Here is a 15,677-nt window from a genome sequence, read left to right on the forward strand (position 1 = left end):
ACCATCTGTAACATCTCTAATGATTGTCCTGTCAAATAGCACAAATCTCCTTTTAAGAAATTTGTCATGCTAATTACTTGATATAATCCTGGTAGTAGGACCAGCTAAACAGGCAAGCCTTTGGCCTTCCTGCTGTTCAGATTATTCAATGCTATTCCGAGTCCTTTCCTAGGTCTCGTTATATACTTTAGTTACTTATGGGTTTAAATTACTAATATATATTAAGTACTATTTATACCTGTATCCACGCTGACAAGTGCCAATATGGTTGACTTAGGTGATAAAAGGTCTTGAAAGTTTTGAAACATCTAAATTATTTATTCCTGTTTATTCAGTTATATAGGAACCCTAGATAGAGCCATGACTTGTCAGTGTTAACCTGGCACATCCCACCTGATAACTGGCAGTCAACTGTAGGCTACGCAGGTGCCTCTCAGGCTCCCGACCTATACAGCTAAGGAATACTGAAAGCTATTAGCTTGGACTCTGATACAGAAGCCCCAGAAAATGATAGTGAAATGGCACTAAACTAGGGATTAGAGACAACACTGTCTGGCATTTTAGTTGCAGACTGGTATAAGGTTGGCATGAGCAGGTCATGGGTGACTCTCCTTTGAAAGACTTTGTTGGAACTCCAGGCTCTCTACCTCCAAATTTGGCCTATCAATGAGCTCGGTAGTCATATCAGGGATTCACGCAAAAACAGGGGCCTGAAGCAGGACTTATTTGTGGGAAAACTGGCGCCAAATATGGTCAGCTGATTGGATTTAAATCAAGGCCATGGATTTCCGTGCATGTGACTTGGAAATTACCTTATTTGGCATTTTCTAAGTCACGTGCACCAAAATCAGGGCCCATGATTTGTGTAACAATCGGCCCTAGTTATTCACTGCGGGAGTTCAGGAATAAACAGCACCTATTTCGATCGATTATACACCTAAAATCAATGTATCAGAAAATAAATTTTTTTTGCACCTCTATTGTGCCAAAAAAGATGCACTGATATGGTGAATATGCCCTTATATAACATATATCAGGGCCCTGGATCATATAAGTGAACCTTTTTTGGCACAAATAGAGGTATAAAAAAATTATTTTTTTGGTACATTGATTTTAGCCATATAATCGATCGAAACGGGGGCTGTTTATTCCCGAACTCCTGCAGTGATTTGGGCCTCTATCTGCCACAAATAAGTCTAGCTTCGGGCCGCTTTTTTTCACCAAAACCCCGATGTGAGTACATTTATGAACTTGGTGCGGCCTCTTCCATATGCATCCCACAGTGTCGAGGTGCAGCCGTTGAAGAAAACGATATTTTTCGAGGCTCTGGCACGTAGCAGAGAAAAAGAATTTAACCGGATATATAATCTTCAGGGTAATTGATTACCAGGCAGAAGAATCAGAAAATCATTGTTTATTGTTTCGTAAATTGGAAGGGCATACAAGACTCAGAGCAATTGTACTAGAAAGTTTGTCCAGTAATTTTTGTGCTACTTCACATCATCTCGGGCTGCCCCACCTGACCACCCTTGGCTGCGGTCGGGGTAAACGTATGCCAACGGTCATTGAAGCGGACATCTGTTAGCATTGTCAGGATGAGATCTCAGAGGGCCTGTGAACATACCCAAGGGACGACCACCGTACATATAGTGCTGGAATTTGGCTATAATAAGTTGATCAGATAGGAACGAAAGTGAAGCTAACAGGACTGATTACCGATTGCAGTTTCCGCCTCACTGACTTGCGCAAACTGCACAACGCCGCAACCTTTGGACCGAGTTCCGTCAAACAAAATCTCCGCAAGCTCTACCTGTCCCGTCGTCTCGAAAAGCTCGACAAGGTCTTCGTTTGCAGTCGACCAAGGTAACTGATAACGCATGAGTAACGGAAAACGGATTGAGGGCCAAGGATACTGACATTCCGCACCATAATCTGCTGACTCGGTTCTTCCTGGAAGCCACCCCCTGCACCTCCTTGGCCTCCACCGAACCCAGCGTTGAATCCGCCGCCGCCGCCACTATACGAGTTTGCAGCTCCGCCATGATCAGGTCCGGTATAGTCAGCATAAATGTCTTGGTTGGAAAAGTCGCGGCCAGTGCTGCCACCAAAACCGCCTCCGCGACCACCGAATCCGCGACTGCCAAATCCACGTCCGCCTAGGCCACGTCCTCCAAGGCCACGAGCTCCACGTAGACCGCCACGGAATCCCCCACCGCCGGAAAGACCCGCATAACGGTCCTACCACCAGATTAGATATCACAGAAAACCCACAGCCAATAAACAGTCATTCATACCTCTCGAACTTCGAGGGTACGACCATACCAGTCTTGCCCGTGGTACATGTCTAAGCCAGTGGTTAGCTTTTTTGGCTGCAGATAAACCATATGATTTACTAATAGCGGCTTGAGCATCTTTTGCGGTCTCAAAGACAACAGTGCCCGAGCCTTTTGGCCGACCATCAGCACCAAGATTGATGTCGGCACGAATAATGTTGCCAGCCACACGGAAAAGATCTTTTAGGTCTTGCCAGCCAGCTTGATAGGGTAGCTATGTAGTGTTATGAGCAGGGATCGCCAAGAAAAGGGGAAATGCATACATTTCCAACATAGAGCTGGTTACCAGGATTCGATTGGCCCCCGCCGTAGAAGTTGTGAGACGGAGGCCGAGGTGGAGGAGCACTGTGAAGTCCCTGACCCGCCATAGCAGCCCCGATTTTTCCAGGAACGGGTGTAGCGCCAAAACGAGACTCAGCCTCGCGATCCTGTAACTAGTTAGTGACCTTGATTAAGCGTGTTGGCAGCCATGAACCTCGCGAATAAATACAGGGCGACCAAGCAGCGAAACCTCAGATAATTCACGAACGGCACGTTGAGCATCTTCTTGGGAGGCGAACTCGACAATTCTAAGCGCTTCATTAAATCAGTTCGACGCGGCAGAAAACATATGCTGACCCGCATCCTTTTGAAACCCCGGTAGGCGTAATGAGGACTTCGGCGAAGAGAACCTCTCCAGCTATCAATCAACCTCCAATCAATATCCTCTCCAACTCGACCATTTCCAAGAAAACACAGAAAAAACTCCCCCCGCGGCTTTGCCCCATCCGAGAAACAGAAACTTCTCTTCGTTTGCACGGCCACGACTGCACTAGAAGCCATACGAAAGGCAATTTTAAGAGCCAGCGTCGCTCCAGCAAAGCCCATCATCCGACACGCTGCCGTCTCCAAAACCAGCCAAAAGAAAAAACAACTGATAATCCCCCACCCACCTCCCCTCATGAATTCCATCAGATCGCGGTAGCGGACCTCGTAGCTGAGGTTGCCAACATAGACACGGTTTTCTCTCTTGCTGATCTTGCTGAACTCGACCGCTTCTTCGTGGTCGGCGTTCATTGGCCCACCAAGCGAGCGGGCAAAGGAGCCGCCCCCACCCCGGCTGCGAGACCGAGAGCGACTCCTTGACCTGCTGCGAGAACGTGACCGTTTGCCGCCACGTCTTCTTGGTGAAGCAGAACGACGACGAGAGCGAGAGCGTGACCGGGAGCGCTTTCGACGCTAAGTGAGAGCCTCAGTTGCCAGTGTAGTGGACCCATGAAAAAGATTCTGACATCTCCTCTGCCCTCAGGCTCCCAGTGGTCTGAACGACGGCTGCGGCCAGAACCTGAACATACCAAGTCATTTTCTGAGATGAAAATAGGATAATTACGCACGCTTACTATCCCTATCGCGGTCTCTGTCTCTGTCTCGGTCTCTATCACGCTCACGGTCGCGCTCGCGATCTCTGTCCTTGTCGCGGTCATAGTCACGGTCCTTTCGACTACTCCCGTTATCTCTGTCCCGTGGCTTCTCGTCGACAAGGTCGAGGTTTGTCGCGTCTTCTTTGGTCTTCATGTCCACGTCCATGGTCAACGCAAACGATGACGAAGAAGAAGAGAATTTTTGATGACAAAGCTCGTGACAGTCACATACTACTACATCTGATTACTCGACTTATTCTACCTCCGCAAGACTCAAGCAAGTCTACAATATCCTCAGTCCATCGAAAGCCAGTATGACATCCCTGCCAGCAGGAAGACAACCCGCCATATCGAAACTTGCAGAGCCGAAGCATCATTTTTCCTGGCAATGGTGGTGGTCCCATTCACGCTGTAGACGCGCACCGAAGCAACGTCAAAATAAGCATTGTTGTATACGCTGCCATTTCCAACGACATAGTCCGTATAGCATGTTCCTGGACAGGTTTGTGCAAAGACAGCAGGCGCTCCAGCCGCGTCTACCAACCTTTTAGTATGTAAGCCTGGAAATTGACTTGCACCTACGCTTACCTCCACACAGAGTGATGTCAAAAATAAGGTTCTGCGACTTGAAAAATGTATCGACGGCACAGCCGCCCGTGGGCCAATTTGCCACGGGAGTCCCGAGGTCACTGGTAGAGAAAGAAGAAGCGTTGGAAGAGAATGATTTAGGTACACTTGCGCGGCTGAAAAACCAGACTGAAATTCCGGATTCAGCATATTCAGTCACGAATATACCACCCTGGGCTGCTGCAAATTTGGCGCCATAGCTCGAGTCGTTGGGATCCATGACACTGCATCCAGCATTCGAGTTGTCGAGATGCGAGCAGTCAGTCGAGTTTACCACTGTTGATGTTTGGACTGGCGAGATTTGATTACAACCTGGCTCTGTGTGGAGCGTCATTTGGTTGTGAAGTTCGCTGTTCCAGTGCTCGAATGTATCGATCTCCCCACCAATCGGCCAGTTGGGTGCTTGCGACCAAAAAGCAGGCCAGACAGAACACTAATAAGTATCGTCAGTATCAATTGCCAAACCAACAACGAGGCCTACACCAAAAGGCACATGATACATATCCGCAACCCAAACACTTCCAACTTCGAACTCGTCCTTGCTGGAGATTCTGACCGTGTTGCGCTTGTCATTGAAGAGGACAGTGGATGTGTTGTCGACTTTGATGATCGCACGATTAGTCGAGGGGTCAACATATGCGAGCCTTGACGAGGTTGCGACGTCTTTCGTCACGAATATGGTATCTCCGTTAGTTAGATTGTCAACTGGGTGTGTGGATAGTTAGAAACGCGTTGAGAGACACCTGCCATAACGCACAATGTCCATAGAAGTCCCATTCGTCAAAAAACGTTGACCCAGCATATTCTTTGACTAGACTGTAGCTGGTCCCTGCGAGAGAGAAAGGGATTAGGGCGGCGACAGATAGTAGTGAGAGCGGTGTCGAAGGCATTGTGAGGGAAGAAAGTGAGCAATTTTGGCGCTGACTCGTCGCTATATAAGCCTTAAGGAGCGGATGGTTTGCCTGATGAAAGTGGGAACTTGAATTTGACAGAAGGCCGTGAACCGGCACTGGATGTTAGCAGAGGACGCAGCGCAGCTGTGTCTATGAGAGGTGAAGTCAAGCGCGTTGGAAGCTAGTAACGAGAGGCTCCACCGCCGTTGCTGACAAGAGAACAATCAAGTTGCTTCGCCTTCTCCACTCACTGGCGTTCGACACGTGCAATATGCGTATTTTTGTCCATGTTAAAATTAGCACAGGTCCGGGCAGGATTTTTCCTGTTGTTGGAACTTCTTGGATCGATTCCTGCCGGTAGTTGAAGGGATGGCTTTGCGGTTTGAATGAGGCGTTCTAACTAGTCCGAGTCGTCCAGTTGTCAATGGGCAGTCTTGGTCCATTGTCGAGCCTCAGACGGAGCAAAGGAGTTGTGAGCCCGAAACGAAAAGTCGCTCATCGAGATTTAAAGAGACAAAGCCAACTACATTAGCTTACATTGGTCACATAAGTAACATTCACGTTTTGGGTATTTACTGACGACTCGCGTCAGCTGCTCATGCTGGATTTGCGCACATCTCATGGCCAGCTTGATGTGTTGTCTTTTTCTTTTTCTGTGCCTTCGGGAGCCACAGGTTGATGTAAACTCAACAGTTCTTCTCATATGGACAAAGTTGTGGGATCTACTCCTCATCATCCTCAAACTCATCGTCAACTTCGTCGTCAAATCCGAAGTCCTCGTCGTCATGATCATCCTCCCCATCGTCACGTTTCTGGCGAGCGATGAGTTGGGCCAGTTTGTCTGGAGAGTGCATATATTAGTGATGGCTCCTCTCTACCAGCCTGCTCACCATTCCAGTTGGTCGAGACAGCAGGGCAGCCGACGCCAGGGCCCCGCAGGTTCTGGAGGGACGAAATTTGCGTCTGGAGACGGGTGATCTGCGAGCGGATGGAGTTGTCGCTCGGGAATGGCGCGGGGACAGCGGGGTTGTGGATATCATGGCCGGCCTTCACGTTGGCATTGAGGGACTGAAGCCAGCGTCAGGGAGTGCAATGGCAGAAACGTTTCGCAGTCAAACATACGTTGATAAAGTCAGCGCGAGTGGGTGGGCAAGAGCAAGGGATCTTGATTCCTCTGAGCCCAGAGCAGTCGCCGGTGCCGGTGGGGTTCTTTCCGCTGTAAAAACAATTGTCAGGAATGAGTGCCGCAGGGCAACACGAAGTGGGGACAAACCGGGCAACACCAAAGTCGAGAACCTGACTTGGGTTGACACCGCGCTTAACGGGGGCCATGGGGGTGGCAAAGACGGAGGTGGCGGCAGCCAGGAAGACGGTAGACATGAGCGTGAACTTCATGGTGATGAATTGTGGGTTGTAGAAGACTAGCTTTCGAGGAGACTGTTGTAAAGGGTACGCGCGGCGCAACGGCAAGAGCACGGAGGACGAAGAGAGACAAAAGAAAGCGAGAAGAAAGAGAATGGGGAGATAGAGCACACAGAAGGGCCATTTTTATACGCTTCGATTGCGCTTCGAAGTTGCCGCCCGTGTTCAATGCAATCTGAAACAGTCGGAACTTCGGGAATCGTTTGATGCTTTCTGTGATATGGCTTGGCAAACGCGGGGATCTTCGTGTTCATCTTCGTCTAAACCAATCCTTGCTTTGCTTTATTTTAGATCTTGGAGATTCGACGTATTGGGGGAAGGTCGTCTCTGGTAAATCTGCGCTGAACTTCGCTTTCAGAGAGGACGCAATCAGCAGGTGTTTCCCAAGTGTTTCGGAAAGTGCAGCCCATCTAGCTGATCAACCTCCGACTCAATTGCGCGCGGATCAATTCGACGGGTGAAGACACAGCAACCAGTTGGCAACGAGCGCCGTTCCTGTCACTTCGCGGCGAGTCAGTAGCGAGAAGTAGCGAGAGAGTACATTTGTTCCATTTCCTTGCTCATACACCAGCTTGTTGATATCTTGATTAGTGCTCGTAAAGGCTTTAGTATTCTAGTTTATCGTCCTCCAATCTAGAAAAATGAACTACACTGCATCGCGTTGCAAGTCAAACATAGTGCAATGTCCAAGCAGTTGAGTCAAAGAAAAGCGTGGACACGCGTCGCGAATGAAGGCGCTCTGGCGGATCATCAGTGCTGGTCATAGTGGGAGAACCTGCTCACCTCCATAAGCTGTTTGTAGTCCTTCTCCGAATGAAAACACAGTTGAACAAAGTCATGCAACATCTGGGAGGGGGCGCGGGATGCAGCGGCCAGCTCCAAGACGAGAGAGCCAAGTGCTCGTCTGTCCCTGTAACGATTGGTGCATGAAAAAAAAAGACGGCAGAAAGGGACACACTTTTCAATGTAGAGTCCGCGCTTGTGGTCTGTGAGGTTGGGAGAAAGCTTCACGGCGCTCGAAAAGTTGGCTTTATCATGGTTCCAGCCAGGTCTCATGAAGAAATAGCAGACTCACTGATTTTCACAAATCCATCACTGTTGATGAGAACATTCTTGGAGGCCAAGTTCCCCATCGCAACATTGTGGCTTTGCAGGTGGTTAAGAGCGCCCAGAATCTGAATTGACTTCAGTTTGAGTTAAGTAATAACAACACAAACCCAACCCACATCCTTAGCACAGCCAGCGATGACCCGATCCGACAAACGCAAGCCAGCACCAATAAGATTTATAAGACTTGCCAGTGACCGATCCATGAGCTCCATATGAATCCAGATAACATCTTCGACCGTGTCGATGTAAACCGAATCGACACGTAGTACTGACTCGGCTGGGGGCACGTGCTCCATAACCTGTAGCTCGTGTACCAATTCACCGAGCTTCGTGTTCGTTCCCCCAGGAAGAATTGGGACAGTCTTGATGGCAGAGAAACGGGTTATGACATCTCCATCGTCAAGTCCAGCGTGAGCCTCATATACGACAGAGCCAGCAAAACCCTCAGCGATTTCGCGAAGGTGGACAAAGTGCTCCCGTGGATTGATGTTTCGGTCAATGAACTTGTTTAGAGGAGCAATGACAGACGATGCCCATCCATCATAGTCACCTCCCGCTTGGTCGCATGAACTTGACATGCTTGCGCTATCGCTGGTGTAGATGGACGATGGTTCTTCACATTCGTCCATACTAATCGTGTCCGAGAAATCTCTCTCAACGACGCGTTCGTGCATAGCGAGTTCGAGCACGATTCCTAATATGGTGGGCCTATCCGCATGGTTGTGCGACCATGACTGCTGCATGATTTCCCAAACGTAGTCGGGGATGGCAGCGTCATCGGGCTTGCTCGGCCGAACCCCAGCCATGACCTGTAAGATAACGGGGGCATCATGCAATATCTCTGCGTGGAAAGGAGGGAAACCCGTGTATAGCTGATGATGTGCTTCAGCCTCATTGCGTAGTTAATGGTCCACAATTACCTCCAAACACACGCAAGCAAATGCATAGATGTCGCTTGCAGTCGTCTTGGCGAATTTTTCGAGACCACAGGCGGTTGGGTTCAAAATCTCCGGCGCCATCCATCGAACACTGCCCGCTCCATGTTGCGTCTGAGTGGTGGCATCTGAGAGTACTGTTAGGCCAAAGTCCGTGAGACAAGCATGACCGTCGTCATCGATCAAGATGTTTGACTACAATCCATTTCAATATTCGTTTGTAAATCGTAACATGATACTTACGCCACGCAGGTCGCCATGAACAACATTTTGGTCATGCAAAAAGGCTAGCCCTTGTGCAATTTCGCGAATCTGGAGCAAGTCAGGCAATGAAGAGGACGATTGCTGGAAACAAACCAAACGATCGATGACCACGCGTCGGCTGGCGCCATGGAAAGTCTTCAGGTAGTTGATCACAGTGCCATGACGCATCCACGGAGAAACAAGGCAGAGCGACGTCGGGAAACTTTCAGTATCAATTCCTATGAGCGGAACGACAAATGGATGGCGGAGTCGTTGCCAAACGAGTGCTTCGCGACAAAATTTCTGGGTAAACTTGTAACCAGTGAAATATTAGCTTGAGAGAATAATTCTAACCTTGCGAATATCCCGCTGGTCACTGCCCTGGAACCTCCGCATGTGTTTGAGTGCGACTGGTTTTCCTTGGTAAATAGCACGGAATACGTCGCCGAATCCACCACAAAAGGTCGCATGCTCATCCCGCTGTTCGACACCGGAGATAATGAGTGCGGTTGGAAGCTTGTCAGCAATGCGTGCAAGCTTGCTAATCAGGCGTCGCGCGCGACTATTAGCATCGCGTTTATGGAGGAGAGCGTGATCGAGGGTCTGATCGATCGGTTTTAATTTATTGGAAAGGCTTTGGACTCGAGAACGCACAAATTGGACGACGTCGAGGAATGATTGAGCGGATTCGTCTTCTAACGACAGCACCGCTTGCTCGTCAGTACTTGAATACAGCACATCCAAGAGTCGGTTGGTGATGTCATCATGATCGCTCTTCAAGGCAGCCATCAATTGTCTATCCTCTGACACGTTTAGGTCCATTGAAATCTGGTCGATGTCAATGACATCCGCAGGGTATCACAACAAGGACTGGCAGGCTACCTGGAGTAAGAGTTGCCTGTACTGCAGCGCAAAAACCAACGAGTTCATGGGATTGAGCTGCGATATGGCTTTGCTGAATGAGCTCAGCTTGATAAGTGACGCAGATTCGTCGTTGTTCCATGCCACATCCTTCAGATATACCAAGGTATTCTACTCGGTAGACATAAGCTTACAAAGAAAGCAAGGAAGAGACATACCGCATAGATGGCGCTATTGAGCTTTGAGTTCTCTCGATCTCCTCTATGAAGGTTTGAAGTGGGTGTGGTGGAAAGTATGCCGACCTCAGGCTTGCTCGCCATTGAATAATTGTCCGTTTCGCCAAAAGCTAACGGATTACTTTAGGGCTACACTATAGAGAGTGAGGAGAAAACACACGCTTCCTCCTTGTCGCAGCAATTTGTTTTGCTTTTCCCGCCGTTTTCGAAGGTACTGGCGAGGGCTTCAGTCGCGGAACCCGACGTGGTTTCGACGGAGTCTTCGGAGCGGGGTTCTCTTCTGCAACACCCGCTCGCCATTGTTCTACTGGCGAGAGTGCTTGAACGTCCATAATCATGGGTTCATGATACATGTGCGCCGTCTCGCTGTGCCACGACTGGCGAGATCGCAAGCTCGAAGCCGAATTGGAGTTAAAAGCACCTGCATTGGCCCTCGTAGACCAGGTTCCCGAGCTTCCTTTTGAAGAATGAACATCGACCCTCGGAGATGCAAGCGCAGAGCGACCAGCGTTAACAACAGACGGCCAAATATCCTGTGCTTGTACCTCTTCCAAGGTAGGACTGTGAGCAGGTGAGATGTCCAGAATGAAATCGTCCGTGCTGGCGTATGATAGTTGGTCGGATTGACGCCGACGGACAGGCGCTGAGTTGCTGCTGCTGCTGCTGCTCCTATTACTCACTCGTCGAGATGGCGAGTAGACCCAAGAACCACGCAAAGAAGCATTGTTAGTTTCCGTGGCGAATTCATATGAAGGTGGTGGGGCGTCCCATTCGAGTATCTGCAGAGGCGTTCGTGAGGGAGGAAAACGTCCATCGGCCATAGGAAGAGCGCCACGATTGCTAGATTTTGTGGAAGTTACCACCGCAGTCGCAGGAGGGCGAAGGATAGCATCATGGGCATTATAAGGAGATCCCTTCAACTCATTAGCTTGAAGTTTTAAGAATGATACCGCCTACCTGCTCGGGCTCCTCCACAGGCTTTACGGATAACCAAAGCCGCCGGAAAGGTTCCTCTGTTCCTAGATTAGTTCGAAACCTTCTCTATGGATGCTAACTCACTCGTCGGGTTGTTCCAGACAGCATCTCCCAACACTCGTAAAACTCGATGGCGCACAACTGGGCTGGTTCGGGGCGACACCAGTAATTCCGCAACGGAGTCAAGAAAGTCGGGGGCGGCTGATTGAGAGATGAATGCAGTGGAAGAGTTGCGCAACAGGATAGCCCAAAGCTAAGAGAAATGAGTGATTCTATCGATGGTAACGAGGAATGGAAGGCTGACACGTGCGGCAGAGAGTTGAGCGTCTGCAGTCCCACATCTACAAGAATTTAGTCGAGTAAGACGAGGAGAGCAAACGATATCACTTGAATTCGTGCATCAAAGCCTTCACTGCTTCACGAGCAGCAGTGTCGGTTGAAGCTCGATCACACATATCAAGCACAAGTGGCCGGTCTTCGGAACCCATGGAGGCGAGAAACCGAATTCGATGAACAAGCTCGTGAATGTCGCTGTAGTTGGCCACGGTCTGGACTGGTGCCCATGTTTGGGCGGATGCTGGCTGTGGTGGTGCGCCGCCATTCTAGTGGATGGTAAAGCAGGAGTGGTAGAAGGCGATAAGTAACGCACGGATGGTCCAGTCTGGAGAAAGGGAGTGGGCCGGAAGTTGACTCGCGCGTTGTCTCGCCCGAACAAGCGACGCATTCTCAACTTGCAAGAGAGGCGGGAAAGCCGCAGGCAATGGTCACCTACACAGTCGGTCAGTTATCTATTGCAAAAGCATAGCCAGTCATACCATGTCAACGGAATCTTCTCTGTCGAGCAGATGACCGCAACAGAAACCGGAAGAAGTTGACCGGCATCGCTCTGGGGCCAACTGAGTTCGGCCGTCGTTTAGCGAGCCCTGGACGCAGCTTCCCACCTGATTCATGTCCGCTCAACAGCAATATGCCATACCCAGATTGGTTCCCAACGAATGTAGTCTAATTGAGCGCTATGTTGAATTGAGCGATTAGCAAAGAGTGACTGCTTGTTCAATGCTCAACTTGTTCAGCTTCCGCAGCTTGCTCTCATGTTGAGGGCAATTATAGAAGCAGCCACATGCGAAAACCAAAAGAAGATTGCAGGAACCCGCTCGCGTGGAACTTCGGAAGAGGTCTTGAGGAAGAATCATGATCCTGTACACGTGACTACACCCATTTCTCCTCCAACCACCACGAACTCCGGTTCTGACGCGTCATATTGACGATATTGCAACTTGTGCCTTCACGGTAAAACTGTGTGACAGTTTCAAGTAGCTTTCCATGCAACAAAATGGAGGACTCCACCATGAACGACTTTTACACTATCCTTGCCGAATCTGCTGCGCCCGGGTTTGAAAGACAAGCACGGTCGCTTCTTGTCGAAGAGGAAGCCAAACTCGCTCGGATAGAATCGCAGCTTAAAATGCTTTTATGGACCCGCGACCGTCAACGAGCCCGAATTGCTGCACTGAAATACGTTGTTTCGCCTGTGCGAATGCTACCTGCCGACGTCCTTCTCGTTATCTTCAAACAGGCTTTTTGGCTGGGACTCGGATCGTTCGAACCCCCTTCCCGACTGGTCCTCCGCCTGGCGTCTGTCTGCGCATATTGGCGCCAATTGGTCATCAGCTCGCCACGTTTATGGGCCTGGGCTATGAAACTCAATGTTTCGAACATATCACCATGGTACACAGAAGTTACAAAGACAGTATTCCAGCGGTCTTCGCCACACCCGTTGTCCATTACCATGACTTGTAGGGACCATAAAAAACCGGTCTCTGCCACAGTGGTGAAGACGGTTTTATCCTTTGCCCATCGCTGGTCTCGTATAAATGTCAACTTCGATCTCACCCCTTTTCTCAATGCCGCACCGCGGCCTACCTTGCTTGAACACTTGACTTTCGCAAAACTTGCCTTGAGTCAGGGTGCCAAAGGCAAAGAATCCGACATATTTCTACACGCACCCAAATTATTCGATCTATCGATCTCCATTGGCCGTCTTGCAAAACTGCCACTTCCCTGGTCGCAGCTCACCAAACTCGAACTAACAACGTATCGGCCGTTTACGTCGTCCGAGTTTCTTGCCACAATAGAGCAATGCACCTCCGTCAGCGATCTTCAAGTTGATAGCGATGGCTGGGAACAAGGCGATGACATTTCGATTCCGCCCCATTTCGTCTCTCTACCTCGGCTTCGCAACCTGAACTTGAGGATGTCTGGGAATCTCGACCCTTTTTTCGCTCATTTCACATTTCCCGCTCTATCGAAGCTCGATGTTTATCTCGATTGGTCTGTATCCTTTGAAAACTCACTAAGAGGACCATTCTCAGCGTTCCTTGGGCGTTGTACTGCACTTGAGGAGCTGGAAATCTTCGGTTCTGAAATGAACAGCGAGACCTTGGATGACATTCTGCTCAATATTCCGTCAGTCGTCGATCTCCAGCTCATCTGTTGTTTTGCTTGTGTCGACAATGCTTTTTTTGAGCGGCTCACCTACCGAGAAATGGATGCCAACCCACCGGCGCCCCGACTTGAAGCAATAAATCTCGAGAATGTAGGGGACTGCTACGACGAGGACGTGGTCGTCGCTATGGTGCGCTCTCGCTGGTGGAAGGACGAGGTTTACAATGCATTGCCGACTCCGCCCGGAGTTGCCCGATGGAAAAACATCTCCATCTCCGCTAATGACACCGATGGAGCAGAGCTTTCAGACGAATTCAAAGCGGTCATGCAGGACATATGCGCCGAGGGCTTAAACTTCGATGTTTACACATATACGCGACCAAGCGGCTAGAGTACACAATGGTCGGGAGCGTGACGAACACATAGCTTGTCGTTTTTCTCTGAGAGAGTGAGAGTCAACTGGTTTGTTAACCTTTTGACGAAACCTTGCCAACGTTGTGGCTCCCATTCCCCAAAAACCGACTCTAGCGCTTCTAATCCCCCACCTCAGCTCCCCAGTCCAGTCCAGCATCGCTCGCTCCGCAGCTGGTTTGTTTGTATTACTGGGACTTGATTCACGCCAATTATCCTCGCTCGCTAAAAAAGCTATCTCGAAATCTGAGTGCGGTTCATTGGGAGAAGATTCGTTTTTAAGAAGAGAATTGAATTTGTCATTAGTATATATTTTTTGACCACCGTGGAGGGTGTTCGCTAGAACCTAAACTTCTCCCCGATAATTTCTTCCGTCGCTGCCCAGAGACTCGCTGTAATGGCCTACAGTTTCACAGTCAGCTGCCATTTTACATTGTTTGCAGAAAAAAAGGACGAGCCGGGTTGGTACTATGAGCCGCAGCCATCTCGTTCGCAACTGTTGAGTCGACGAGGTACGCTCCCGGTGTTCCGACAAGACGCGGGTCAAAGGCAGCAGCGACGGTCCTACAACTCGAATTTAACGAGCCAATGCTTAGTTGAAGACTTATGACTTACGTTGCTGCACCTTGGGGAATCGTTTTCCACCGAAAGTCCTTTGTGTTAGGCGTGCCGTCTGCGTTCAGCACCCCCAAACGCTGCATGATAGGAAGAACGTCGTCGCCGTGATTGATGTTGGTGAGAATAACTGCAGACAAGTTGAATAACATTAAAAGAGAAGAGAAAGAGTGAAGACCTCCAGGATGCACGCTGTAGCCTAGAATTTCGCCTTTCGAACGGCGGGAGAGCTCGACTGCTGTCGAAACGTTTGCCGATTTGGCTTGGAAGTAGGCGCCCTCGGGCCTCTTTTGGCGCCTTGAGAAAATCAAGGTTAACGCCGTTGCCGACTGTGTGAGCAAGAATACGACACGTGGCGAATAGGTAGCTGATGCTGCAGCCAAAAGCTTCCGCTTGAGCAGGCTGGTGAGCAGGAAAGGCCCGACGTGGTTTGTTGCAAGCTGCATTTCGAGATTGTCGACGGTAATTTTGAACCCGCGAAGGGCGGCAGCGGCGTTGTGGATGAGGACATGGATTGGTTCAGTGTATCGGCTGCCTTGCGAACCGCTTCTAGCGAAGAGAGATCGAGGATAAGACGTCTGACGTTTGAGGTTGGTGTCTCCTTCTTGATTGCTTCTTCTGAAGCCTCAATCTGGGCCGTATGATAAGGATACATAGTTGAGTGGAGTTCAAGTCGCACCTTTCTTCATTATAGCCTGTGATAACAACGAGGTTTGCATATTTTGCTATGACCCTCGCTGCTTCGAAACCGATCCCGTTCACAGAGGTCCCAGTAATAAGCACTGAAACGCAGTTTTCGTGAGTGAACATGCAGGCGGGCCGCCAGGTCCAAGCAAGTAAGGACGGTCACCATTCTTGCCATTGATTTCGTCTGCAAACGCAGTGGCGACGTCTTCCGCAGTAGTTGCAAATACGAACGAAGGATATGAGGACATGCTCCAAGTTTGGCACGCAGTAGAAGTGAGTTGGCTGGTAATGAGCTCTTACATTTTCAAGGGTTATATACCGAATTCCTGGTGTATCGAGAGCATTGAATCCTTGGGCCGCTGTCATCTCTTCGGGAGCCTTGGTACAATCGTTTCGGCGTCAGCAAACACAAAATCGGGGAGCTCGGGCTTATTGCATAACTCGAGCAGGTGGGCCGTTGAGTTGAAAGTTCGGAGGCAAGAAG

The 15,677-nt window shown here is 49.7% G+C and overlaps 5 protein-coding genes across 5 annotated transcripts; 1 reads left to right on the top strand and 4 right to left on the bottom strand.

The window, feature by feature from the left end:
- Positions 1-1,495: 1,495 nt before the first annotated feature.
- On the bottom strand, positions 1,496-3,899 carry MIND_00895300 (uncharacterized protein; the record flags this gene model as incomplete). The annotated part of the gene is made up of 12 exons (XM_037365600.1): positions 1,496-1,578; positions 1,625-1,663; positions 1,717-1,867; positions 1,918-2,238; positions 2,295-2,344; positions 2,394-2,547; positions 2,597-2,761; positions 2,809-2,902; positions 2,952-3,012; positions 3,266-3,551; positions 3,605-3,657; positions 3,707-3,899. 12 exons carry the CDS (start codon positions 3,897-3,899, stop codon positions 1,496-1,498), a joined length of 1,650 nt encoding a protein of 549 aa, XP_037218842.1.
- A 128-nt stretch (positions 3,900-4,027) lies between these two features.
- Positions 4,028-5,250, bottom strand: MIND_00895400 (GH16 domain-containing protein; the record flags this gene model as incomplete). Its single annotated transcript, XM_037365601.1, has 4 exons — positions 4,028-4,269; positions 4,322-4,793; positions 4,842-5,065; positions 5,118-5,250. The coding sequence occupies 4 exons, from the start codon at positions 5,248-5,250 to the stop codon at positions 4,028-4,030; spliced, it is 1,071 nt and encodes a 356-aa protein (XP_037218843.1).
- Positions 5,251-5,975: 725 nt separating this feature from the next.
- MIND_00895500 (uncharacterized protein) lies at positions 5,976-6,780 on the bottom strand (the record flags this gene model as incomplete). Its single annotated transcript, XM_037365602.1, has 4 exons — positions 6,527-6,780; positions 6,376-6,469; positions 6,144-6,321; positions 5,976-6,094 (listed from the first exon to the last, which is right to left on the bottom strand). The coding sequence occupies exons 1-4, from the start codon at positions 6,646-6,648 to the stop codon at positions 5,976-5,978; spliced, it is 513 nt and encodes a 170-aa protein (XP_037218844.1). The 5' UTR covers positions 6,649-6,780.
- Positions 6,781-7,321: 541 nt separating this feature from the next.
- Positions 7,322-11,759, bottom strand: MIND_00895600 (Kinase-like protein; the record flags this gene model as incomplete). The annotated part of the gene is made up of 18 exons (XM_037365603.1): positions 7,322-7,414; positions 7,459-7,585; positions 7,634-7,703; positions 7,751-7,850; positions 7,902-8,657; positions 8,706-8,915; positions 8,964-9,032; positions 9,078-9,266; positions 9,318-9,566; positions 9,618-9,791; positions 9,846-9,995; positions 10,043-10,170; positions 10,221-10,974; positions 11,018-11,073; positions 11,120-11,288; positions 11,340-11,376; positions 11,423-11,637; positions 11,685-11,759. 18 exons carry the CDS (start codon positions 11,757-11,759, stop codon positions 7,322-7,324), a joined length of 3,621 nt encoding a protein of 1,206 aa, XP_037218845.1.
- Positions 11,760-12,368: 609 nt separating this feature from the next.
- On the top strand, positions 12,369-13,871 carry MIND_00895700 (uncharacterized protein; the record flags this gene model as incomplete). The annotated part of the gene is made up of 1 exon (XM_037365604.1): positions 12,369-13,871. The coding sequence occupies one exon, from the start codon at positions 12,369-12,371 to the stop codon at positions 13,869-13,871; it is 1,503 nt and encodes a 500-aa protein (XP_037218846.1).
- Between the last annotated feature and the right edge of the window lie 1,806 nt (positions 13,872-15,677).

The sequence above is a fragment of the Mycena indigotica genome (genome assembly GCF_014461135.1).
Source record: "Mycena indigotica strain 171206Taipei chromosome Unknown Mind.scaff0007, whole genome shotgun sequence".
NCBI lineage: Eukaryota > Fungi > Basidiomycota > Agaricomycetes > Agaricales > Mycenaceae > Mycena > Mycena indigotica.